This window comes from Salmo trutta, chromosome 5 (genome assembly GCF_901001165.1).
Source record: "Salmo trutta chromosome 5, fSalTru1.1, whole genome shotgun sequence".
NCBI lineage: Eukaryota > Metazoa > Chordata > Actinopteri > Salmoniformes > Salmonidae > Salmo > Salmo trutta.
The window spans coordinates 26379457-26406315 of NC_042961.1; the positions used below are offsets into that span (position 1 = coordinate 26379457).

Sequence of the window (26859 nt, forward strand, 5' to 3'; positions counted from 1 at the left end):
CTTTTTCACAGCACTGTAGCTCGGTGGAGACCCTAGGAACTTCAAGAGTTAACCAATCATATGAACAGGCTAGGCAATATGTGTCTAAACCTCAACAGCAGAGTTAGATAAGACGGAAGTTTACGAAGTAGGGCCTTGTAAACAGAAAGGGAGTAATGTAGAGATCTACGGGTCTTTAGAGAAGTCCAGCCAACCTTTGGATACAGGATGCAGTGATGAGTATCAAAACTGTCACCGGTAACAAAACGAATAGCTCTATGGTAGACGGCATCCAAAGGTTTAAGAGTAGTAGCAGCTGCTCTTTGATAAACAATATCGTCATAATCAAGAACAGATAAAAAGGTTGACTGAATCATTTTCTTCCTACTGCTTAGATAAAGGCACAATCTGTTTCTGTAGAAAAAGCCAACTTTAAATCTTAGCTTCTTAACCAGCTCATCTATATGTTTTTTAATCGTCAAATCCACATCAATCCAAATGCCTAGGTAGTTATATGCGGGACACGTTCGATTGGAGAACCATCTAATGAGTGAACATGTAGTTCATCTGAAACATTCTGTATTTTGTTTTTCCCGTATTAAGTTTTAAATCAGCAAGGGATTCCTGCATAGCTATAAAATCGGACTGTAGTTTTCACACAGCCAGATCAACAGTCGGGGCAATAGCATACGTAATAGTATCATCTGCATATAGATGAAGTTACCATTTTTAACAGTTTGGCCAATGGTGTGAAGAGAACAGTTCCCAAAATCGACCTCTGTGGCACACCTTTATGCACTTCAAGAAATTCTGACTTAACCCCATCAGTCACGATGGCCTGAGTTCTGTCACTAAGATAATCATGAAACCATGAACAGGTGTCAGAGCTCAGGCCTATCGAGGACAACTTATTCAATAAGTAGCTTAGCTAAACAAAGAAGCCTTGAAATGGGGTGATAATGATTTAGATCACTACTATCCCCACCCTTATGGATTGGCAATACAAGAGCTGATTTGCATACTTTTCCTGATAACAATGTTAAATAAAAAATGTGGGGGTATTGAGCCAATAGTGATGGGCACTGCACACTTAAGCAGACCAGGATCCAAGTGGTCGGTCCCTGTGGATGTCTTGTTGTCTATTGCTAGCAAAGCATCCAGGACTTCTTTTTCTGTCAATAACGTAATCCAATTTTTCTGATCATTCAGCAAGTTTCCGCTATCAGCATCCAGACCAGTATCATTGTGAATAGGCTTAAAAGTTATTTCAGAGAGACAGCCCGCTAAAATAAAATGGTAATTAAATGCATCAATGATGGCATTTTTCCCCTTATTGAGGCCAGTGTCTGAATTTATTTGTTGTGGCAGAAAGGCTGAAGTAGAACCCTTCAGGGATTTGACAATTTTACAGAATTTAGCCGGGTTCCCATTACAATCCGAAAGACTGGTTACATAATAATCAGATTTAGCCTTTCTGGTTTGTCTTACACAATGATTCCTCAATTGCTTAAAAGCTTGCCAGTCCGGGCCTAAGCCTGTGTTCCTAGCCTTAACCCAAACATTATCTCTTTTATGAATTACTTCTGATAATTCCGTAGTGTACCAGGCATTCGACCTACCTTTAACCCTTAGTTTTTTGAAGGGAGCATGATTATTCACAATAGTATTGAAGACATCTGCAGAAAGAAATACAATCAAGGTCGCTAAAATAAAGACCATGTAAAAGAGCCTGTTCAATGTAGTTTTTAAAGTTCCTCTTTGGGATGACACAAGGCTTAGATTTTTGTATTCTTACATCTCTAACACAAACAACTGGGCAATGGTCACTAATATCTTCGGCGAATGCATTAGTAGAAACATATTTTTATTGTGTATTCGTTAGAATAAGATCATTCAGACTTGACCTTGAAGGATCTTTAGGGTTGGGCCATATCGGCTTAGTCACCAGCTGTGTTAGGTTTAGATCATTACTCATATATTTTAGATTGTGTCACGTCCTGACCAGTAAGGGGTCATTTTGTTATTATAGTATGGTCAGGACGTGGCGAGGGTGAGTTTGATTTATGTGTCTTGGGGTTTTGGGTAATGTTCTATGTTGTCTATTTCTATGTTTGAATGTCTATTTAGTCTATTTCTATGTTCAGGTTTGGTTTGGCCTTCAATTGGAAGCAGCTGTTCTTCGTTGCTTCTAATTGGAGGCCATATTTAAGTAGTTTTCTTTTTGTCACTGTGTTCGTGGGTAGTTGTTCCATGTATAGCTGTGTAGCCTTACAGGACTGTTTTTTGTCGTTGTTTGTTATTTTTGTTAAGCGTTCACGTTTATCCAAATAAATAAAGAAGATGAGCACGATACCCGCTGCGCCTTGGTCCACTTTTTACGACGCACCTGACAGATTGTCTGAAGCCTACATTTCCCAATCATAATTTAGGTCACCCAGGGTAATAACTACTGATTGAGTAAAAGAAGACAACAAATGAGTTAACTCCTAGAGTGCATAAAGGTTAGCTGAGGGAGGATGGTAGACCCCTATAACAGTTATGGATACATTTTTCCCCAGACAAAGGCTTAAAGATAGTAGCTCAAATTTTGGGCAAGGGAAATGGATTTCAATAAAGACAGATAAATATCTATAAGAATGGCCACTTCACCACCTCTACCCTCTGTCAGCTCTGAACGTATTATAACCCTCAATATTAATATCAGAGACTAGAATGTCCCCAAAGAACCAAGTTTAAGTCAATAGCAGAATGTACGTATTCGTGTGCATAGCCCAGATCTTGATGTAATCCAGTTTAGGAAGTAAGCTCCTAATGTTCAGATGTATCAACGATTTTTAAAGTCACATGGAGTCTCCAACTCAAACAAGCTATGTTCAATAGGCAGTTGCAAGCCCTGTCTGATGGTCTACCCCTATTTGTAATAGAGGAGAGAGTAGAAATTGGAATTACTTTTCCAAGGTTGGCACAATAGGGCCTGAGGCCGCAGCCAATGTCAGTATGAGGAACTCTCAGAGTAACCAATGATGGAATGTTCTAAACTGACCTACATGGTCTTTGGTTGCCCAAGCCCTCTATGTGATTTGAAAACCAAGAGGGTATTCAAGTTTATGGAATTCATAATTGTACTAATAGTGCTGGGTGAGCAGACCACAGTGGGCTTCCCTTTCTAGCGAACAATAGCAGATCTAAGAGTGGAGTTTAAACAAATGGGTACAAGATTACAACTGACAACACCCCTGGCAGTATAGACAACAGTACAACGACAATGCTTAGAAAGGATGGGAGGTATTACCTGAGCGGGGTTTGGTCTGTTTCCGAATCAATATATTAACGCAGCCTTGAAATAATGAAGAGAGGGTATAGGCTCCTATATGGTTTGGGTGGAGTCCATAATCTCTGTAGAGCATATTTTGCTTCCAAAAAGTGTAAACATTGTCAATAAAGGTTAAGCCAACAGAGTGGCAGTAGTCTTTAAGCCAGATACTTGCCTACTTAAATAAAAGTTAAATGTAAAAAATAATAATAAAAATATGAAGTGCTAAGACCCTAGCTGCAGCCAATGTCAGTATGAGGAACTCTGAGTAACCAATGATGGAATGTTATAAACTGACTGTAACGACCATCGTCGCAATGAGACCAAGGTGCAGCGGAGGATGTGTTCATCATAAAGGATTTTAATAAACGAATGAACACTACAAACAAAACACGAAAAGAAACGACAGCCAAACAGTCCTGTCAGGATTAACACAAACCTAGACAGAAAATAATCACCCACAAAACCCCAAAGGAAAAACAGGCTGCCTATGTATGACTCTCAATCAGCAACAACAAACTACAGCTGTTCCTGATTGAGAGCCTCACACGGCCGAACCAAAGAAACAAAGCAACATAGAAAAATAAACATAGAACGCCCACCCATGTCACACCCTGGCCTAACCAAAATAGAGAACAAAAACCCCTCTCTATGGCCAGGGAGTTACACTGACCTACATGGGCTTTGGTTGCCCAAGCCCTCTATGTGATTTGAAAACCAAGGGGTATTCAAGTTTATGGAATTCACATTTGTACTAATAGTACTGTGTGAGCAGACCACAGTAGGCTTCTTTTTTGAACCTTTTACAGCTGCGACCCAGTGACGGCATGGGGCCAGAGATAATAGGCTGCTTTTCAGAGCCTTTCAGGGCGTTGATCAGCTCAATAAAATCATGTTTCAATTGCTCTGATTTACCCTTTTTGATATAATTTGATCCCACATGCACTACGACTGCAACAGCACTTGGCTGCTGATGTAGGACGGACGGAATAAATCCTGTGATATCCTTCACTGTAGCCCTCTGGTAGCACAGGTTTTTGCTCCAAGAACCGAGATGTGCCTCACCATGGGACTACCAGTGATGATGGCTGGAGGAAGGTGAATGGCCGTGGATGTCTGGCCTTGGCTGTGCCTCCATGAGGACTGATGGGAGAGGGGGGAGGGAGGTCTCACATTATCAAGAGAAGCCCTCCGAGCAGGTTGGGGGGCTGGAGCCTGAGACACCCTCGAGGCCTGATGTGAGAGGGAGCCCGGGGGGTAGAGGCCTGTGGTAGAAACTCCCTGAGCTGGACCCTTAGGAGACAGGGTAGAGGATGAAGGAGCAGGAATCTCTGAAGCAGGTGGGCGAAACTGTGGTCAGCAGGATGGGATCCCCAAAGCCCCAAAGCCATTGTTGCGAAGGCAGCAACTACTTTTCCTGGGGTCCACACAAAACATGATACAGAACATTAATAGACAAGAACAGCTCAAAGTCAAAACTACATAAATATAAAATAGCCTAGATATCAGTACATACACACAAAATATCTAAGTCAAATAGAGGAGAGGCGTTGTACCGTGATGTGTTGCTTTGTCTGGGTTTTTTTTCAAACCAGGTTTGCTGTTCCCTTGAGCAATCTGAGATGGAAGGGAGTTCCATGCAATCATGGCTCTATTAATACTGTATGCTTTCTTGAATTTGTTCTGTATCTGGAGACTGTGAAAAGACCCTGTAACGGCCGTCGAAGGGAGTAGACCAAGGCGCAGCGTGTTGAGTGCTCATCATGTATTTATTTTACTGAGAACACATAAACAAAGAAACCAATAACGACAGCCAAACAGTTCTGTCAGGTAAACAACACTAAACAGAAATGAACCACCCACAAAACCCAAAGGAAAACAGGCTGCCTAAGTTTGACTCCCAATCAGAGACAATGATATACAGCTGTCCCTGATTGAGAACCATACCCAGCCAAAACAAAGAAATACAAAACATAGAAAAAAGGACATAGAATGCCCACCCTAGTCACACCCTGGTCTAACCAAAATAGAGAACAAAAACCTCTCTATGGCCAGGGCGTGACAGTACCCCCCCCAAAGGTGCGGACTCCGGCCGCAAAACCTGACTCTAAAGGGGAGGGTCCGGGTGGGCCTTCCTTACGGCGGCGGCTCTGGTGCGGGACGTGGACCCCGCTCCACCTTCGGCTTGACCCACTTAGGTGGCACCTCTGGAGTGGGGACCCTCGCCGCCAAGCCCGGACTGGGGACCCTTGCAGCAGGCCCCGGACAGGCGGGCGACTCTGGCGGCTCCGGACTGGCGGGCGACTCTGGCGGCTCCGGACTGGCGGGCGACTCTGGCGGCTCCGGACTGGCGGGCGACTCTGGCGGCTGCGAACTGGCGGGCGACTCTGGCGGCTGCGAACTGGCGGGCGACTCTGGCGGCTCTGGACTGGCGGGCGACTCTGGCGGCTCCGGACTGGCGGGCGACTCTGGCGGCTCCGGACAGGCGGGCGACTCTGGCGGCTCCGGACAGGCGGGCGACTCTGGCGGCTCCGGACAGGCGGGCGACTCTGGCTGCTCCCGACAGGCATCAGGCACAGGACTCACCAGGCTGGAGAGACATGCAGGAGGCCTGGCTCTGGGAGCAGGCACAGGACTCACCAGGCTGAAGAGACATGCAGGAGGCCTGGCTCTGGGAGCAGGCACAGGACTCACCAGGCTGAGGAGACTTGCAGGAGGCCTGGCTCTGGGCGCAGGCACAGGACTCACCAGGCTGGGGAGACTTTGCAAGAGGCCTGGCTCTGGGCGCAGGCACAGGACTCACCAGGCTGGGGAGACATGCAGGAAGCCTGGCTCTGGGAGCAGGCACCGGATAGACCGGAGACGCACTGGAGGTCTGGAGCGCACGGCCTGCACAACCCGTCCTGGCTGAGCTGTCACTGTAGCCTGGCACGGGCGAAGCGCTGGCACAGGGCGAACTGGGCTGTGCTGGAGATTGAGGGATGCCGTGCGTAGAGCAGACGCAGGGTAGGCTGGACCTAGGAGATGCACTGGTGGCCAGATGTGCTGCGCCGGCGCACTTCTCCCTGGCTGAGTGCCAACTCTAGCACGGCAACTCTGAGGAGCCCGTATCGACCGCACCGGGCTATAGCTGTGCACTGGTGACACAGTGCGTAACTCAGCATAACAGGGTGCCTGCTTGATCCGTCGCTCCCCATAATAAGCACGGGGAGTTGGCTCAGGTCTCCAACCTGACTTACCCCAACTCCCCGTGTGCCCCCCCCACCCCCACAATTTATTTTTGGGGGGGCTGCCTCTCAGGCTCCTGTAGCTCCCTTAACTTGTCCTCCCAGAATCGACGTTCCGACTTCCATGTCCATCCTTCTCTCCGGTGCTCCAATCCACGCTGCTTGGTCTTCTTTTGGTGGGTGGTTCTGTAACGGCCGTCGAAGGGAGTAGACCAAGGCGCAGTGTGTTGAGTGCTCATCATGTATTTATTTTACTGAGAACACATAAACAAAGAAACCAATAACGACAGCCAAACAGTTCTGTCAGGTAAACAACACTAAACAGAAATTAAAAAGGACATAGAATGTCCACCCTAGTCACACCCTGGCCTAACCAAAACAGAGAACAAAAACCTCTCTATGGCCAGGGCGTGACAGACCCCTGGTGGCATGTCTGGTGGGGTAACTGTGTGTGTCAGATATGTGTGTAAATTGACTATGCAAACCATTTGGAAATTATAATACAATGTTTCTCATAAAAATAAGTAGTGATGCAGTCAGTCTCTCCTCTACTTTTAGCCAAGCGAGACTGGCATGCATAGCATCAATGTTAGCCCTCTGATTACAGTGAAGAGCAAGACGTGCTGTTCTGTTCTGGGCAAGCTGCAGTTTCTCTAGGTCCACCATATGACTGGGCAATAATCCAGATAAAACTAGAGCCTGCAGGACCTGCTTTGTGGATTGTGGTGTAAAAAAAATCTTGGACAGACCTCTCTCAATCTTTACAACCATTCAATCAATATGTTTTGACCATGACAGTTTACAATCCCAGGAAACACCGAGTAATTTAGTATCCTCAATTTTCTCATTTGCCACATTATTCGTGATCAGATTCAGTTTAGGTCCTGAACTTAGTGAAGGATTTGTACCAAATACAATGCTCTTAGTTTCAGAGATGTTCAGGACTAGTTTATTACTGACCACCCATTCTAAAACTGACTGCAAGTCTGTTTAGGGTTGTAGTGATTTCAATAGCTATGGTTGCTGACGCATTTAAGGTTGAATCATCAGCATACAGTGCTGTGAAAAAGTATTTTCCCCCTTTCTAATGTTCTCTACTTTTGCATTTTTTTGATACTGAATGTTATCAGATCTTCAACCAAAACCTAATATTAGATAAAGGGAATCTGAGTGAACAAATAACACAACAATGACACAACAACAAAGTAATTGCCCCCCTTACACTCAATAACTGGTTGCGCCACCTTTAGCTGCAATGACTCCAACCAAATTCTTCTTGCCCACTTTTCCATGCAGAACTGCTTTAACCCAGCAATCTTTGTGGGTTTTCAAGCATGAACTGCTTGTTTCAAGTCCTGCCACAACACCTCAATTGGGATTAAGTCGGGACTTTGACTAGGCCATTCCAAAACATCAAATTTGTTGCCATTTTCATGTAGACTTGATTGTGTGTTTTGGATCATTGTCATGCTGCATGACCCAGATCCACATCAGCTTCAGCTCACAGACGGAAGGCCTGACATTCTCCTGTAGAATTCTCTGACACAGAGCAGAATTCATGGTTCCTAACTATTAAGGCAAGTCGTCCAGCTTCTGAGGCAGCAAAGTATCCCCAAACCATCACACTACCACCACCATGCTTGACCGTTGGTATAAGGTTCTTAATGTGGATTGCAGTGTTTTTAAGCACTGTATGGGTTTCAACTGATGACTGTTCTAAATGTGTGTACCATGTGCAGCAAAAATATTCCCTCATCACACCCACCAATTGGGCTATGTTTGCAAATGTTTTGTTGTCTGATTGAGGGGAATGCTGTAAATCGAGAGGAGTCGATGTACTCTGAAAGATGGGACGTATCAATGTTTATGATCGCTATGTTTGGTGTATAGTTACAAGGATGACATGCATCTTACCCTGAGTTGGCCTGAACAGAATGAGAATATCTGTTGTATTGTGAAGAGAATTAGTTGTGGAACACGCACTTGAATGCACTCGTGACCCCGTTCTATGCGCAACAAAATTACAATATGTTTGTCTGAAGTGCCTTTTGAAAGCCTAACACTGTAAGATCATATTCTAAAACAGCTACTAATGTTGGCAATAGAATAAGCTTTCAAATGAAGTGTGCTTGCTTCCGCTTCTCAACGGCAAAGCTAGCAGAGCTAGAAAAAAAGGCACCTCATAGTTGAAGGCACTTTCCTTGATTCATTAAAGTGCATTGAATTTACTTAGGAGCTGAGCAGAGTTTGAAAGGTGTGTGGCCACTTGGAGTTAGACCTACAGTTAAAGTCGGAAGTTTACATAAACTTAGGTTGGAGTCATTAAAACTCGTTTTTCAACCACTCCACAAATTTCCTGTTAATAAACTATAGTTTTGGCATGTCAGTTAGGACATCTACTTTGTGCACGACACAAGTAATTTTTCCAGCAATTGTTTACAGACAGATTATTTCACTTATAATTTACTGTTTCACAATTCCAGTGGGTCAGAAGTTTACATACAACAAGTTGACTGTGCCTTTAAACAGCTTGGAAAATTCCAGAAAATGATGTCATGGCTTTAGAAGCTTCTGATACGCTAATTGACATCATTTGAGTCAATTGGAGGTTTACCTGTGGATGTATTTCAAGGCCTACCTTCAAACTCAGTGCCTCTTTGTTTAACATCATGGGAAAATCAAAAGCAATCAGCCAAGATCTCAGAAAAAAAATGGTAGACCTCCACATTATACCGCTCAAGAAGGAGACGTGTTCTGTCTCCTAGAGATGAACGTACTTTGGTGCGAAAAGTGCAAGTCAATCCCAGAACAACAGCAAAAGACCTTGTGAAGATGCTGGAGGAAACAGGTACAAAAGTATCTATATCCACAGTAAAACGAGTCCTATATCGACATAACCTGAAAGGCCGCTCAGCAAGGAAGAAGCCACTGCCCCAAAACCGCCATAAAAAAGCCAGACTACGGTTTGCAACTGCACATGGGGACAAAGATCGTACTTTTTGGAGAATTGTCCTCTGGTCTGACGAAACAAAAATAGAACTGTTTGGCTATAATGACCATCGTTTCGTTTGGAGGAAAAAGGGGGAGGCTTGCAAGCCGAAGAACACCATCCCAACCGTGAAGCACGGAGGTGGCAGCATCATGTTGTGGGGGTGCTTTGCTGCAGGAGGGACTGGTGCACTTCACAAAATAGAAATCATCATGAGGAAGGACAATTATGTGGATATATTGAAGAAACATCTCAAGACATCAGTCAGGAAGTTAAAGCTTGGTCGCAAATGGGTCTTCCAAATGGACAATGACCCCAAGCATACTTCCAAAGTTGTGGCAAAATGGCTTAAGGACAACAAAGTCAAGGTATTGGAGTGGCCATCACAAAGCCCTGACATCAAACCTATAGAAAATTTGTGGGAAGAACTGAAAAAGCGTGTGCGAGCAAGGAGACCTGACTCTGTTACACCAGCTCTGTCAGGAGGAATGGGCCAAAATTCACCCAACTTTTTCTGGGAAGCTTGTGGAAGGCTACCTGAAATCTTTGACCCAAGTTAAACGATTTAAAGGCAATGCTACCAAATACTAATTGAGTGTATGCAAACTTCTGACCCACTGGGAATGTGATGAAGGAAATAAAGGCTGAAATAAATCATTCACTCTACTATTATTCTGACATTTGACATTCTTAAAATAAAGTGGTGATCTTAACTGACCTAAGAGAGGGAATTTTTACTAGGATCAAATGTCAGGAATTGTGAAAAACTGAGTTTAAATGTATTTGGCTAAGGTGTATGTAAACTTCTGACTTCAACTCTATATACATACAGTATATTGCACCTACCCCAACATTTCCATGAATATTCTTGTTATTTTACTGATTGAAGCAAGAGTATTTTCAGATTTCATCAGTGACAAATGTTGTGAAAAGTACAGTAAATGTTTAATGCACATACAATCAACAGTGTCATGTATGGATTCAGTCTTATGTCAGGTGAACTATCCTCACCTTTGGTCTGATCATTTCCCTATATTCTCCAAAGGGTTGTCTTTTAATACCTGCCATGGTCATGCACATGCCTTTTATATCTTATTTTGGGCCCTATCTCCATATAAGCCCATTTCCACGAATGTAAAGGGTTAATTCATATTCGCTTAGATTCACACATCAGGTTTAACGTCGCTTCCGGTGTTCTTTTTATTTATATATTTATTTATATTTCTGCTTACTCACCGTGTTTGGCACATTTAAGAGGATCAGCTTTGGGACAGAGAGAGTCAGACGCTCTTTGCTCGACGAAGGAAGGTGCTGTGTATGTGCTGTGTAACTCAATTTGAGCAAATCCCACAGGAAAGCCTGTTAGACTAAGAGAGGTTGACACACGTGCCGATGGAGACAGACAGACAGACAGATAGCACACCAACACCAGGTTTACCGTAAAATCTCAATGTCATTGTATGTTTAAGATCTGTTGCCTCAGGCTCTGACACTTTACTCAAGACACTTTTCTCAAGAGCACTTTTGAATATTCAGTCACAAAATAATTAATGAACATAGAAAAGTAATAAATGGCAAGTGCTGAAGTAACTTCCCAGCTAGCACATTAAGTTCCCTGGATGTTCTTGGCACGTCTGTTTATGGTATCAGTTTGGTGTTGGGATTACACCCTCCTGTAAGGTATTGTATAGTACAGTATAGTAATTACAGGTAGCCTATAATATAAACATTATTCAGTGAACATTCCTCCATGAACCATAGCAGCTGGATGCCAGTGAATGTCATTGAGGACAAAGACCTTGCTGGATAAGTACCCTCAGCCTCTCTTCACACTCTCCACACAGGCAGATCCTCAACCACCTGCACTGCACAGGGAGGGGGCTTTATGGAATATTCTGGAGGCTGCTGTCTGTCATCCTAGTGCTATTAGAGAATGAGATAATGTGGCGGAGCAGATTGGGCCTCTATTCCCAGAATGCTAACAGAATTAGCATAGACACGTAGACACTGTTAGCTAAATGCTAATGAGTGAAAACAAACATAAAATAATTGCAAAGACAGGAAAATCCAGCTCATAAAGTTATAAAAGCATACACTGTACAGATAAGTCATCCAGATCTCTTTGACTTCTGGCAGAAAGCCATTATAAGATATCTGATGGCAAACATTTAGTAGTGAATTGTATACAGTGCAACTTCATCACAGAGACTAGGCGATAGATATACAATGCTTTGGACTCCTGCTTTCTCCCGCTGTGCTATTTACAAACAGACAAGTGATGGCTCAACTGTTCTGGGGAATTATGGTAAGCTTCATAATGTAAAATAATATGACAGGTGAAATAAAGAACGCAATCTACTTCATCTCCTGCAGGTATTAACTTAAAAAGTAGCTACAAATCTTCAAATGTATTGAAAAACTTAAAAGAATAGTATTGAAAAACCGTCCTGTGGCTTTTTCCAAATACCCCGGTATGCGGTATATACACTACACTGCCCAAGCCTAATTGCTACACACTATAGAGAAGAAAGGGTACTCACTGAAACCTGAATTTACTTTGTTAAAAATAGCCGTGGAACTGGCTAATATACACTGCTCAAAAAAATAAAGGGAACACTTAAACAACACAATGTAACTCCAAGTCAATCACACTTCTGTGAAATCAAACTGTCCACTTAGGAAGCAACACTGATTGACAATAAATTTCACATGCTGTTGTGCAAATGGAATAGACAACAGGTGGAAATTATAGGCAATTAGCAAGACACCCCCAATAAAGGAGTGGTTCTGCAGGTGGGGACCACAGACCACTTCTCAGTTCCTATGCTTCCTGGCTGATGTTTTGGTCACTTTTGAATGCTGGCGGTGCTTTCACTCTAGTGGTGGCATGAGACGGAGTCTACAACCCACACAAGTGGCTCAGGTAGTGCAGCTCATCCAGGATGGCACATCAATGCGAGCTGTGGCAAGAAGGTTTGCTGTGTCTGTCAGCGTAGTGTCCAGAGCATGGAGGCGCTACCAGGAGACAGGCCAGTACATCAGGAGACGTGGAGGAGGCCATAGGAGGGCAACAACCCAGCAGCAGGACCGCTACCTCCGCCTTTGTGCAAGGAGGAGCAGGAGAAGCACTGCCAGAGCCCTGCAAAATGACCTCCAGCAGGCCACAAATGTGCATGTGTCTGCTCAAACGGTCAGAAACAGACTCCATGAGGGTGGTATGAGGGCCCGACTTCCACAGGTGGGGGTTGTGCTTACAGCCCAACACCGTGCAGGACGTTTGGCATTTGCCAGAGAACACCAAGATTGGCAAATTCGCCACTGGCGCCCTGTGCTCTTCACAGATGAAAGCAGGTTCACACTGAGCACGTGACAGACGTGACAGAGTCTGGAGACGCCGTGGAGAATGTTCTGCTGCCTGCAACATCCTCCAGCATGACCGGTTTGGCGGTGGGTCAGTCATGGTGTGGGGTGGCTTTTCTTTGGGGGGCCGCACAGCCCTCCATGTGCTCGCCAGAGGTAGCCTGACTGCCATTAGGTACCAAGATGAGATCCTCAGACCCCTTGTGAGACCATATGCTGGTGCGGTTGGCCCTGGGTTCCTCCTAATGCAAGACAATGCTAGACCTCATGTGGCTGGAGTGTGTCAGCAGTTCCTGCAAGAGGAAGGCATTGATGCTATGGACTGGCCCGCCTGTTCCCCAGACCTGAATCCAATTGAGCACATCTGGGACATCATGTCTCGCTCCATCCACCAACGCCACGTTGCACCACACTGTCCAGGAGTTGGCGGATGCTTTAGTCCAGGTCTAGGAGGAGATCCCTCAGGAGACCATCCGCCACCTCACCAGGAGCATGCCCAGGCGTTGTAGGGAGGTCATACAGGCACGTGGAGGCCACACACACTACTGAGCCTCATTTTGACTTGTTTTAAGGACATTAAATCAAAGTTGGATCAGCCTGTAGTGTGGTTTTCCACTTTAATTTTGAGTGTGACTCCAAATCCAGACCTCCATGGGTTGATAAACTGGATTTCCATTGATTATTTTTGTGTGATTTTGTTGTCAGCACATTCAACTATGTAAAGAAAAAAGTATTTAATAAGATTGTTTATTTCATTCAGAGCTAGGATGTGTTGTTTAATTGTTCCCTTTATTTTTTTTGAGCAGTGTATATATTTTTGCAATACAGTAATACTTTTAGTAGTGCTGCATCTGTAATATACTACATTACCAAAGTATGTGGATACCTGCTCGTCGACCATCTCATTCCAAAATCATGAGCATTAATATGGAGTTGGTCCCCCCTTTGCTGCTATAACAGCCTCCACTCTTCTGGGAAGACTTTCCACAGATGTTGGAACATTGCTGCGAGGACTTGCTTCCATTCAGCCAGTAGTGAGGTTGGGAACTGATGTTGGGCGATTAAGCCTGGTTCGCAGTCGGCGTTCCAATGGGGTTGAGGTCAGGGCGCTGTGCAAGCCAGCACAGTCCTTCCACACCGATCTCGACAAACCATTTCTGTATGGACCTCACTTTGTGCACGGGGACATTATCATGCTGAAACAGGAAAGGGCCTTCCCCAAACTGTTGCCACAAAATTGGAAGCACAGAATAATTTAGAATGTCATTGTATGCTGTAGCGTTAAGATTTCCCTTTACTGGAAATAAAAATGCCTATCCCAAACCATGAAAAACAGCCCCAGACCATTATTCCTCCTCCACCAAACTTTACATTTGGCACTATGCATTGGGGCAGGTAGTGTTATCCTGGCATCCGGCAAACCCAGATTTGTCTGTTGGACTGTCAGATGGGGAAGCATGATTCATCACACCAGAGAACGCATTTCCACTGCTCCAGAGTACAATGGCAGCGAGCTCTACACCACCTTAGCCGACGCTTGACATTGTGCATGGTGATCTTAGGCTTGTGTGCAGCTGCTCGGCCATGGAAACCCCTGTTGTGAAGCTCCCGACGAACAGTTCTTGTGCTGACGTTGCTTATAGAGGCAGTTTGGAATTCGGTAGTGAGTGTTGCAACCAAGGACAGACGATTTTTATGCGGGACGTGTTTCAGCACTCGGTGGTCCTGTTCTGTGAGCTTTTGTGGCCTACCACTTCGCGGCTGAGCTGTTGTGGCTCCTAGACGTTTCCACTTCACAATAACAGCACTTACATTTGACCGGGCAGCTCTAGTAGGGCAGACATTTTTGACGAACTGACTTGTTGGAAAGGTGGCTTCCTATGACGGTGCCACGTTGAAAGTCACTGAGCTCTTCAGTAAGGTCATTCTACTTTCAATGTTTGTCTATGGAGATTGCATGGCTGTATGCTCGATTTTATACACCTGTCAGCAACGGGTGTGGCTGAAATAGCCGAATCCACTAAGGGGTGTCCACATACTTTTGTATATATAGTAAACTTTTAGTGGTGGCGCTTTCACCAGAGTGGGTGAAAATGCACTTTGGCAATGAAATTTCCCTTCCTTACATTATTAAATACAATTTACCAAGACAAATATGATTTTTCATTTTCTGAAACGCGCAGTGGGGTCTTTCTCTAACATATTGTATCATTAAGTTTATATCCAAAAAGTCTGATTTTGTAACCTAATACATCCCATAATAAGCACCGAGCTCAGTTGACATAGCGGGGCGGGTTTCTCATAACAACTTTAGAGGATTTTACATTTTGTGGTCGTAGTCCTCAAAGTTGTTTCCACGGGTCGCAAAAAGTAAAATTAGCATGACATGAACTGAATTAAATGTAAAAGGATTTGAAAATAAAAAGCTTGGTACAGGCTCAGTCGCCGTTGACATCTTCGAAAAAGAACAGGAATTTTGAATGAATATGAAAAGTGTACATTAAAATATGAAAATATTATGGTTGAAATTCAAAATCGATATCCACCTTTGTATTGTTTTATGTCCTGCGGATTGGAGAAGAAAGATGACGAGTTCAATGGGAAAGTGAGTCTGTCAGGTAGCCAGTTGCATTCGTTCTTGCACAGAATCCAGCCTAGCTGATGTGATTTTCCTCAGTTTTGACCACTTTTTTGATCTGGTCTCCATTGATTTAGTCACTCTAATTCCAGCCATCCTGCAAGGGTAAAACCTCCAATAACTTTTGAACGGATTATGATAGAGACATGAGGTTTGGACAACTGGTTTTCTTGGAGGAGTATCTACACAATTAACATTATTTTACCTATTGGTCAAAATATGTGTTTTTGATTGGACACCTTACAGTGTGTGCATCAATATTATGTCTCCAAAAATAGAGTGAGTTACAGTAAGCAGCACAACAACCACACAATGCAGCTGTTTTTCCACCAGTTTACTCCATCAGCAGTAAATGTCACAACATGTGGACAGGCCTGAGTACTCCACTCCCCATAGTATATCCAGGGCCAGACGAAGAGAGAGAGGGGACAGCACATAGTCAGAAGAGAGAGGGAGGAGGCACTTCTCGCTCCAGGGGCTTTGGCTGTCTATTTATATCAGTTGATGATTGCTGCTGCTTCCCAAAACTTAACTCAAAAGTGCCCGCCCTCTGCACTGTCTGCCATTTTGTTTTAAAGATGGAGTCCGCAGTAGGGAAAACAGCGCCACTGTCTGCCCCACGGCCATTATTGTTTTTGTTTTGTTGAGAAAGCGGAGGTGAGGAGCGTTGCCCAACGTGGTAACATTTTGGGGGGTGTTTGTTGTTCATAGTAACTTCTTTGTTGTTTTAATATCGCAAATGGACGTGGCAGTTTTACCAATTAAGGATTCCAACAATAAAGAAGAGCACTGCAAAATGAGAGCGAGCGAGAGAGAGAGGAGAGAGGGAGCATAAAAAGGGCAGAGTGAGTGAGAGCATTCGCGTAAGAGAGAGAGAGAGACCTACCTGGGAATATATTCCTCTGTGTGCTGGCATGGTTAGCCTGGCTGGGTTGTAGATAGAGAGGGGGGAATAGGGGTCATGAAGCACTAGGCTTTAACATCCACTAGTCCTCTCGTCTTTATGCTTATCTCCTTGACATGTGTGTAAATGACTTTCTGTTGGAAGAGTGTCCTGAGGGAATCACTCCACCCAGACACTGACAGCCCCGGTAATGCCCCCGCTTCCACCTGCCCACACACACACATTGATTGTAATTGAATTTTGGGATGGGCGCAGTATAAGGGGAGAGGGAGGGAGGTGGGGAGAGAAGGGGTGGGGTAAAGGGTAGAGATGGAGAGAGAGCAAGACAGACAAGAGGGAAAGAGGATGGGGACTGCATGTTCTTGCTATTGTGTTTTATCCAGAGCTGAAGCAGTGAAAGGAAAATATCTCAAGCAGTACAGTTCTCATCGGGCCTGAAAATCAGAGTCTGGCCCAACCCAAGCCTGGTGAGCTGAAGCCCAGGCCCAGTCCAACACCACAGAAAATAAATGAGCCCGAACCCCCCAAAAAAAGGCAGATTTCTAGAAAACTGTATATTGATTTAAACTGATGTTGAGAACAATGCGGCAAAGGCGGGCAGCAGCGGCGTGAGAAGACGAGGAAACAGCCAATGGGCCTAAAAAAAGCTCAGAGAAAGGAAAACATACCTTTAGTTATGATCAACTGAATGACGAAATTTTTAGAATAAAGTAGGTTAATGCAATTGAAGGCATGTATGAAATTCTTGCTTATAATGAAACTCCCAATGTCTTATCCAACCATTATACTAATTGAAAGCAATAGTCGTGTGTGGTTACATCATGTTTCAGCATGATAATGCACGGCCCCATGTTGCAAGGATCACAATTCCTGGAAGCTGAAAATGTCCCAGTTCTTCCATGGCCTGCATACTCACCAGACATGTCACCCATTCAGCACGTTTGGGATGCTCTGGATCGACGTGTACGACAGCATGTTAAAGTTCCTGCCAATATCTAGCAACTTCGCACAGCCATTGAAGAGGAGTGGGACAACATTCCACAAGCCACAATCAACAGCCTGATCAACTCTATGCGAAGCAGATGTGTCACGCTGCATGAGGCAAATGGTGGTCACACCAGATACTGACTGGTATTCTGATCCACACCCCTACCTTTTTTTTAAGGTATCTGTAACCAACAGATGCATATCTGTATTCCCAGTCATGTGAAATCCATAGATTAGGGCCTAATGAATTTATTTCCATTGACTGATTTTTTTATATGAACTGCAACTCAGTAAAATCTTTTAAATTCTTGCATGTTGCGTTTACATTTTTGTTCAGGATAGTTTGCACATATACAGTGCATTCGGAAAGTTTTCAGACCTCTTGACTTTTTCCACATTTTGGTACGTTATAGCCTTATTCTAAAATGGGTTAAATAAAAAAAATCTTCAGCAATCTACACAAAATACCCCATAATGATAAAGCGAAAAACAGGTTTTTAGAAATGTTTGCAAATGTATTAAAAATAAAAAAACTGAAATGCCTTATTTACATAAGTATTCAGACCCATTTCTATGAGACTCGAAATTGAGCTCATGTGCATCCTGTTTCCATTGAGCATCCTTAAGATATTTCTACAACATGATTGGATTCCACCTGTGGTAAATTGAATTGACATGATTTTAAAAAGCACACACCTATCTATATAAGGTCCCAGCAAAAACCAAGCCGTAAGATCGAAGGAATTGTCCGTAGCGCTCCAGGACAGGATTGTGTCGAGGCTCAGATCTGGGGAAGGGTACAAAAATTATACAGCATTGAACGTAGCCAAGAACACAGTGGCCTCCATAATTCTTAAATGGAAGAAGTTTGAACGATCAAGACTCTTCCGAGAGCTGGTTCTTGGTCAGGGAGGTGACCATGAATCCGATGGTCACTCTAACAGAGCTCCAGAGTTCCTCTGTGGAGATGGGAGAACCTTCCAGAAGGACAACCATCTCTTCATCTCCACCAATCAGGAATTTATGGTGAAACCAAGATTGAAACCAAGATTGAACTCTTTGGCCTGAATGCCAAGCGTCATGTCTGGAGGAAACCTGGCACCATCCCTACGGTGAAGTATGGTGGTGGGAGCATCATGCTGTGGGGATGTTTTTCAGCTGCAGGGACTTGGAGACTAGTCAGGATCTAGGGAAAGATGAACGGCGCAAAGTAAAGAGAGATCATTGATGAAAACCTCAGACTCAGACAGGACCTCAGACTGGGACGAAGGTTTACCTTCCAACAGGACAACGACCCTAAGCACACAGCCAAGACAATGTAGGAGTGGCTTCGGGACAAGTCTCTGAATGTCCTTGAGTGTCCAAGCCAGAGCCCGGACTTGAACCCAATCTAACATCTCTGGAGAGACTATAGCTGTGCAGCAACCCTCCCCATCCAACCTGACAAAGCTTGAGAGCATCTGCAGAGAAGAATGGGAGAAACGCCCAGCTAGTGTGCCGAGCTTGTAGTGTCATACCCAAGAAGACTCAAGGCTTTAATCGCTGCCAAAGGTGCTTCAACAAAGTACTGAGTAAAGGGTCAGAATACATGTAAATGTGATATTTCAGTTAAACATTTTAAAAACCAGTATGGGGTATTGTGTGTACAGTAGATTGAGGAATAAAATACAAATCTATTTTAGAATAAGGCAGTAACCTAAGAAAATGTGGAAAAATTCAAGGGGTCTGAATACTCTCCGAAGGCACTGTATTAGCTGATCAGAAAATGTTGCTAGCATGTTATGTAAGATTAGCAAGTGGATTTTGCTCTTCACTTGCATAGTAGCCTGTCCTACTCCTGACCAAAAGACTGTGACTTGTCTGATAATCAATCAATGTGATTTTGTTTCACTGAATCTCTATCTGTATATTTGGTTCATTGATTAATCTGGCTGGGAAAGTGAAAGTGGTAGCTCATTTATTTGTTTGCTCATCTATCACTGATCACAGACATTTAGCATGCAATAATGTAGCCTAAATCAAATGTATTGTTTTGCTCTTATAATATAATCTAAGCCTAATATAATCTATCCATCATCGAGCTGTGAGAGCGCATCCTGTTTTATGTCTTAATGTAACCCACTTCAGTATAACCAATAAATCATTCATTCATGTCATTACAAAGCATACAAGTCATTCGTGCCTTTAAATACAATCAAGCATTTAAAGAATAAATAAATGAAATAACAAAGGAGCCTTGAATAATTAAACAATAAATAAATAACTAAATTTTCTGCCAAACATACATTTGAATAATCACTTAAAAGCCCTGTGTTTTTGAATGCATGTTTAATTAGGAAAACATTTGGATCAGTTTTGGGTCTTCATTTGATAGGTCCAGAAAGGCACATTAGCAGGGCAGTCATAGGGTGTATTTTGTTAGGATGTATCGGCGTTAACAGACGCTATAGGAATATGGGCTTGTCCTGATACTGAGATGCACTGCCTGTCGTAGTCTTGTGGATCGTCATTCTCCCGAGGGCACTCAAGCCTACTTGTATCGCAATTTGAAACATTTCAATTATCAGAAAAATGGGTTGAATCACGGACATAAATTTCTCTGGCCCAGCCAATATTGGAATCCTGGCGGCGCTAGTGTCTGCAGCTGCAGCTGTTGCGGCTGAGAGATAGGTGTAGTAGGCTAAAAGATACTCGGACACGCACAGTTTTTTCTTTCTTAACGCCGCACGGCAAGCCCAAAACCCACCTGGCCAGAGTCAATTCACTGAATTTGAGGCCCGGCCCGGTATAAGAATGAGAACTCTATAATAGAGACATCTCCTATTTGAGAAGAAGTGGATGTACCAATCTGTGTGAACATGCTCCAGCACAAATACGGCTGTTTGCCTACTTGTCACGGGAAATACTGTGCCTCACAACTGTTTTCATGTTGAAGACCGGTAGAGTTTTTTATGCTGCGCAGAAGAGAAAAGAGGAGAGGAGGAGGTCCATTTTTACCTTTCTCTTAACTGTCTCTCATTTTCTCTCCCTCTCCTTTTCTCTTTCTCTCCATCTCCAGTCTACAACCCAGGCTGGCATACAGAGAGAAGCACATCCTCAGGTCTCACTCTTTCTTTTTGTGTCTCTCGCTCTCGCTCACTACTATTGATTACTAAATTACAGCCCGGAAAATAGAGGATATTGGTGTTGTAACGTTTATTTTTTTGTCACTCTCTTTCTCTCTCCCCTCAGGTTTTATTTAGTCAGTGGCGGAGTGCCCTTCATCATCTGTGGAATCACAGCAGCCATCAATATTGAGAACTATGGCAGTGGGGAGACGACACCCTAGTAAGTCACCCAGCAGTCTCCTATTCTCAAGGTCACAGTTTTAAACAGTTTTACGCACGCACGCACGCTCACACACACACGCACACACACACACACACACACACAGTGCCTTGCAAAAGTATTCCTTCCCCTTGGTGCTTTTCCTATTTTGCTGCAATACAACCTGTAATTTAAATTCATTTTTATTATGTAATGGACATAAAATCAAAAGTGGTGAAGTGAAATGAAAAAAATAACATGTATTCACCCCCTTTGCTATGAAGCCCCTAAATAGATTTGGTGCAACCAATTACCTTCAGAAGTCACATAATTAGTTAAATAAAGTCCACTTGTGTGCAATCTAAGTGTCACATGATCTGTCACATGATCTCAGTATATATACACCTGTTCTGAAAGGCCCCAGAGTCTGCAACACCACAAAGCAAGGGGCACCACCAAGCAAGCGGCACCATGAAGACCAAGGACCTCCCAAACAGTTCAGGGACAAAGTTGTGGAGAAGTACAAATCAGGGTTGGGTTATAAAAAAATATCCGAAACTTTGAACATCCCACGGAGCACCATTAAATCCATTATTAAAAAATTGAAAGAATATGGCACCACAATAAACCTGCCAAGAGAGGGGCGCCCACCAAAACTCACGGACCAGGCAAGGAGGGCATTAATCAGAGAGGCAACAAAGAGATCAAAGATAACCGTGAAGGAGCTGCAAAGCTCCACAGCAGAGATTGGAGTATCTGTCCATAGGACCACTTTAAGCCGTACACTCCACAGAGCTGGGCTTTATGGAAGAGTGGCTTAAAGAAAAAAATACGTAAACACATTTGGTGTTCACCAAAAGGCATGTGGGAGACTCTCCAAACATATGGAAGAAGGTACTCTGATCAGATGAGACTAAAATGTAGCTTTTTGGCCATCAAGGAAAACGCTATGTCAGACACAAACCCAACACCTCTCATTACCCTGAGAACACCAACACCATCACAGTGAAGCATGATGGTGGCGGCATAATGCTGTGGGGATGTTTTTCCATCGGCAGGGACTGGGAAACTGGTCAGAATTGAAGAAATTATGGATGGCGCTAAATACATGGAAATTCTTGCGGGAAAACTATTTCAGTCTTCCAGAGATTTGAGACTGGGATGGAGGTTCACCTTCCAGCAGGACAATGACCCTAAGCATACTGCTAAAGCAACACTCGAGTGGTTTAAGGGGAAACATTTAAATGTCTTGGAATGGCCTAGTCAAAGCCCAGACCTCAATCCAATTGAGAATCTGTGGTATGACTTAAAGATTGCTGTACACCAGCGGAACCCATCCGACTTGAAGGAGCTGGAGCAGTTTTGCCTTGAAGAATGGGCAAAAATCCCAGTGGCTAGATGTGCCAAGCTTATAGAGACATACCCCAAGAGACTTGCAGCTGCAATTGCTGCAAAAGGTGGCTCTACAAAGTATTGAGTTTGCAGGGGTGAATAGTTATGCACGCTCTAGTTTTCAGTTTTTTTTTCTTATTTCTTGTTTGTTCCACAGAAAAAAATATTTTGCATCTGCAAAATGGTAGGCAAATTGTGTAAATCAAATTATGCAAACCTCCCAAAAATCTATTTTAATTCCAGGTTGTAAGGCAACAAAATAGGAAAAATGCCAAGGGGGGTGAATACTTTCGCAAGCCACTGTACACACCTTCTCAACGGCTCAGTGTCTAGACTCCATGCACTGATATCCTGCAACGACTATTTACCTCATTAACACTCCAAAATAGATGAGATACAGATAGATCTGATGATATGAGTCACACTTCAGTGTATGTTGCTCACCCCCCACCCCCCTTAATGTTCTTATCACCCAAGGAAATGTATCACTTCAAGAGACCTACCTTCTCTGTGTGGGTTTTTCAGTGTTTATTAAGGAAACACACTCATACTGTAATACTAATGTAGCCTACTGTGTGTGTGTGTGTGTGTGTGTGTGTGTGTGTGTGTGTGTGTGTGTGTGTGTGTGTGTGTGTGTGTGTGTGGGTGTGTGTGTGTGTGTTGCAGCTGCTGGATGGCGTGGGAGCCCAGCCTTGGCGCCTTCTACGGCCCCGTGGCGTTCATCGTCCTGGTCACCTGCGTTTACTTCCTGTGTACCTTCATTCAGCTGAGGCGCCACCCCGAGAGAAAGTACGAGCTGAAAGCCCTGACTGAGGAGCAGCAGAGGCTGGCATCCATCACCGACGTGGGTAGGCATTGCCATCAAGGGGAAGGGGAGCCCGGAGCCCTGCCACCACCGCCCAATGGAGGGCACTGCCATGTGGGCTGCCACTCGTCCACTGCCATCAACCCCTCTATGCTGGCCAACGAGCATTCGTTCAAGGCCCAGCTAAGGACGGCGGCCTTCACCCTCTTCTTGTTCGTGGCCACGTGGGCCTTCGGGGCGCTGGCTGTGTCACAGGGCCACTTCCTGGACATGATCTTCAGCTGCCTGTATGGTGCCTTCTCCGTCACACTGGGCCTCTTCGTGCTCATCCACCACTGTGCGAAGCGGGACGATGTGTGGCACTGCTGGTGCGCCTGCTGCCCCGGGAGACGCGCCAACCACGGTTGCCACGGCCATGGTCACGGCCACACTCGTCCAAAGGTTAATGTCAATGGGGATGCCTTAGGGCATGGGCACGGGCATGGGCACTGCCACCTGGATTCGCCGTGCCCAGGTAAGGCCCTGTTAGGAGGACACACCCACAGTGGCACCTTGGGTCACTGTAAGCATGGCAGCCTGGCGTCGTCGCAGAACCATGTGACGTGCCTGCCCGCCGTGGTGCCGTGCTGCGCCGCCCTGCACAGCCAGCAGCTGATGGAGGAGGAGCCTCCCGCACACGTGCTGCTACACGCCGACCCCGAGGGCTACCGGCCAGACATCCACCTGCATCGATGCCTGAAGGGCAGCACTAGGACTAAGCCTCGCCACTTCAGCCGTCACCGGCAGGCTGGCACAGGAGGGGGAGGAGGGGTGGGAGAGCGGGAGTACGCCTATCACATCCCTACTAGTGTAGACGGAGGCTCTATCCACAGCTCCCACACTGACAGCCCTCACAGTACGCACGAGCGTCACGGACACATCTGCCACCTGGCTGCTGCCCCCAACGAAGTAGGCCACCACACTTGCCAAGCGGCAACGGCTCACGAGGCGGCGCTGGCATGCCACGCCCCCTGCCACCGGCACGTGCCTTGCTGTGCCAAGGCGGACCTGTTCCCCACTCTGTGCCAGGTGGAGGCAGGCGACACAGGCACCTTTCTGTGCGGCTGTGGCAAAATAGCCAATGAGGAGGACGTGATCATGCCTCATCACCACCTGGAGATGCACCCGCGCAGACAATCCTACCCCCAGAACCCGCCGCCCAATCAGAATGGCATCCTTAAAGGTGGCCTGCACGAGGGTTTCCTGTACGCATCAGACAGCACAGGGAATATACGCACTGGACCCTGGAAAAATGAAACTACTGTGTAGTCTAAAGACGGGGGGAAAGATATAGGCATCCATTCCCTCCAATCCTCCTTTCCTTTCTAGGAACTACGACAACAGAAATGATTTCACAACTCTAACATCACGACTTTTACTTTTTATTCTTTGTTTGTTTTCCTGTGTTCCATTTCACTCGACAGATTATCTGACATTGTCGTATAAGCTCCCCAATGACCAGCCATACAGTACACAGAACTGATTTTTCTCCTTCATAGAGGAATGTGAGTCCCACGCCGCGAGATACAGTACCTTTTGTCGAAGGTATTTTTACCACTATAGTACGTTATTATTATTACAGATCTATCGAAGATGGAGATTACGGATGTGTGTGTGTGTGGATGTGCGTGTGAACAGAACATTTGTGTTTATTCTCGCTCAAAGCAAATGAGATTGCGTTCTCTTTTGTGAGTCCCTAAAATCCCCCCGACTACTCTCTGATTTGTGTACCTGCAGTACTTCAAGAAGCTCAGTACCAGTGTTTTAGGCAAACACACCAGCAATTTAGAGTCATTGGTATTTTTCGCCATTTTGAACAAAAAGCATACTTACTATAATATACTGTGAATATCAGTTAGAGATTTCTTAGTAATATACAAAGATGTCTGCTCTCGTCAGAGTTCCGTGGATGCCGAAACGTTGTGAAATAGTAAAAAAAAAACAAAAAAAAACACATTGAAAAACCGAAACCACATTGAGTATTCTGTTACAGGTTGATATTGAATGTTCCTGTCTGTATGATGTCTTACTGTTGTGTTTTTTAGAGCGAAGTGTACAACAACAATCGCGTTGTCGATGTGTATATTTGCGGTGTTGGCGCGATAGTGACATTCATGTCATCACGTGCCATGACCAAGCAGCAGCCGTTCCAGGCTCAACCCTTTCCTCTTGTCCCATTTGATATACAGTAAAACCAAGCCAACATTTCCCATCTCTGGCAAGGCATCACAAAATGGTTGGAGGTTCCTTCAATGGGTCATGTCCGAAATCAATGCTTAAACACAATATTTCATTTCTTTATAGGAAACAGAGCATGCAAGCCTTGTATGTAGCTTTGTGCTGTGTTTTTGCTTTGTATATCAATGCACATTTCTTGAAAAACGCCATCACTTTTGTCTATGGAGCAGATCAAGCTGTGTTCGCTATAACATGCCGTGAAACAAACAATTATATTTTTACACGATTTTTAGTATCATTATGCCATTATTATAGATGTTTCTGAAACCATGTTCTGTTAAGGGACAGAGGACAGGGCAGAGATTCAGTGTCGAATATTTAACCTTATACAGGTGGTATTATATATGGTGGCCCTAAGAGCCAATTTATGCTTGATTCAAAAATGTGGTGGGAGGCGCTGTATGGATGTTGTGACGTAATTGCGGAGCCTCTGGAAGCACGCAGAGGCCAAATTGAGCACCGTACCACATCGCCGTGCGCTCCATATAGCTCCGCATTGACATGATTGGTTGACGGTAGGTGAGGGCTTAAGGTCCTGTATAAACACAAACTAACTTCCTTCACAACAGCTCTGCTTTGCGAAGCGCAAGAAGTATGAATGCCCCTGACTTCTGCAGAGGCCATATCACCGTAAATGCTGCGTGGCCAATGCAGCCGTCAGATTGACCACGCAGTGCCTTTTAAGTGGCAAAGTAATTTAAGAAAATCTAATTTGCCCCTTAGGGCCACCGTAGTTATGTTCGGTATGGAAACCAGTCATTCCCGAGTGAGAGAGAACTGACAAGATTAATTGAGAAACAAATCACTACCTACAAGAATACAGCAACTCCTGCCTGGCCAAAACCACCTTGGCATGCCACACCATCCATCCATCTTGTGCACTCTTGTCTATGTACATAGAATTGGTTCTGATGAATTATTTTATACAAGATTTAAAATGTTAAAGAGTAAATAAATATATATGTAAAGAAAATGTATGGGAAAGACCTCTTAATGTTAATGCTCAGTATCTGAGTTTAGAAATGTAATTTGTTCTTGGTGCATTTTTCTGTTTGCTTGTATTTTTGTTCTGATCTTTCATAAGGTATGCGGACTGGCCATATATTTTGTTATATTTGACACATAAATGCACTAACCGCTATGGGATACCAGGACTTAATGTCACTCACGTCAACTGTGATTCAGTTGTGATCTGACTTCAACAAGGGACTTGATTTTAGAAAGAAATGTTAGAATTTCTGAAAAGAGAGCATTTTTAGATGTACATACGTAAAAGGAATATTTCTGATTTTGGAAGACAAAAGACTGACCAGTAGCAAAATGAACAGCCACGAGACTTCAAGACTATGTCAGATGAATATTGATGCTGTGTAACAGTTTCACTAAAAACACCTAACATCCTTGGTATTCTTAAATCATCCTGCATTAAACATGTCTATGAGAGACTCCATTGCTTTGGTCTAATTCCTATGCCTCTTGGACATCGACATGTCTTAAAAGCAAAAAGAGCTTTCCAAGTGTGTGAACTTCAGTGTTTGTTACCATAGGCCTCCATCTACCACCTGTCTCATCATTCAGCAGTAGTACTGCCAATTCAGCCAGCTGGATAGCTTGTCAGATCTCTGCCAGTATATACTTGTGGTACTGTAACAAAACCCAAAGCCAGTCTTCAACTTTTTCTA

The 26859-nt window shown here is 44.4% G+C and overlaps 1 protein-coding gene across 1 annotated transcript in view; it reads left to right on the plus strand.

The window, feature by feature from the left end:
* The window catches only part of LOC115193959 (adhesion G protein-coupled receptor A3-like), a 301644-nt gene extending 275019 nt beyond the window's left edge, over positions 1-26625 (plus strand). Inside the window, exons 18-20 of the mRNA XM_029753120.1 lie at positions 20456-20497; positions 20629-20724; positions 22762-26625. Coding sequence (XP_029608980.1) covers positions 20456-20497; positions 20629-20724; positions 22762-24208 — 1585 coding nt within the window. The 3' untranslated portion in view covers positions 24209-26625. The remainder of the gene's footprint in view (positions 1-20455; positions 20498-20628; positions 20725-22761) is intronic.
* Positions 26626-26859: the final 234 nt, after the last annotated feature.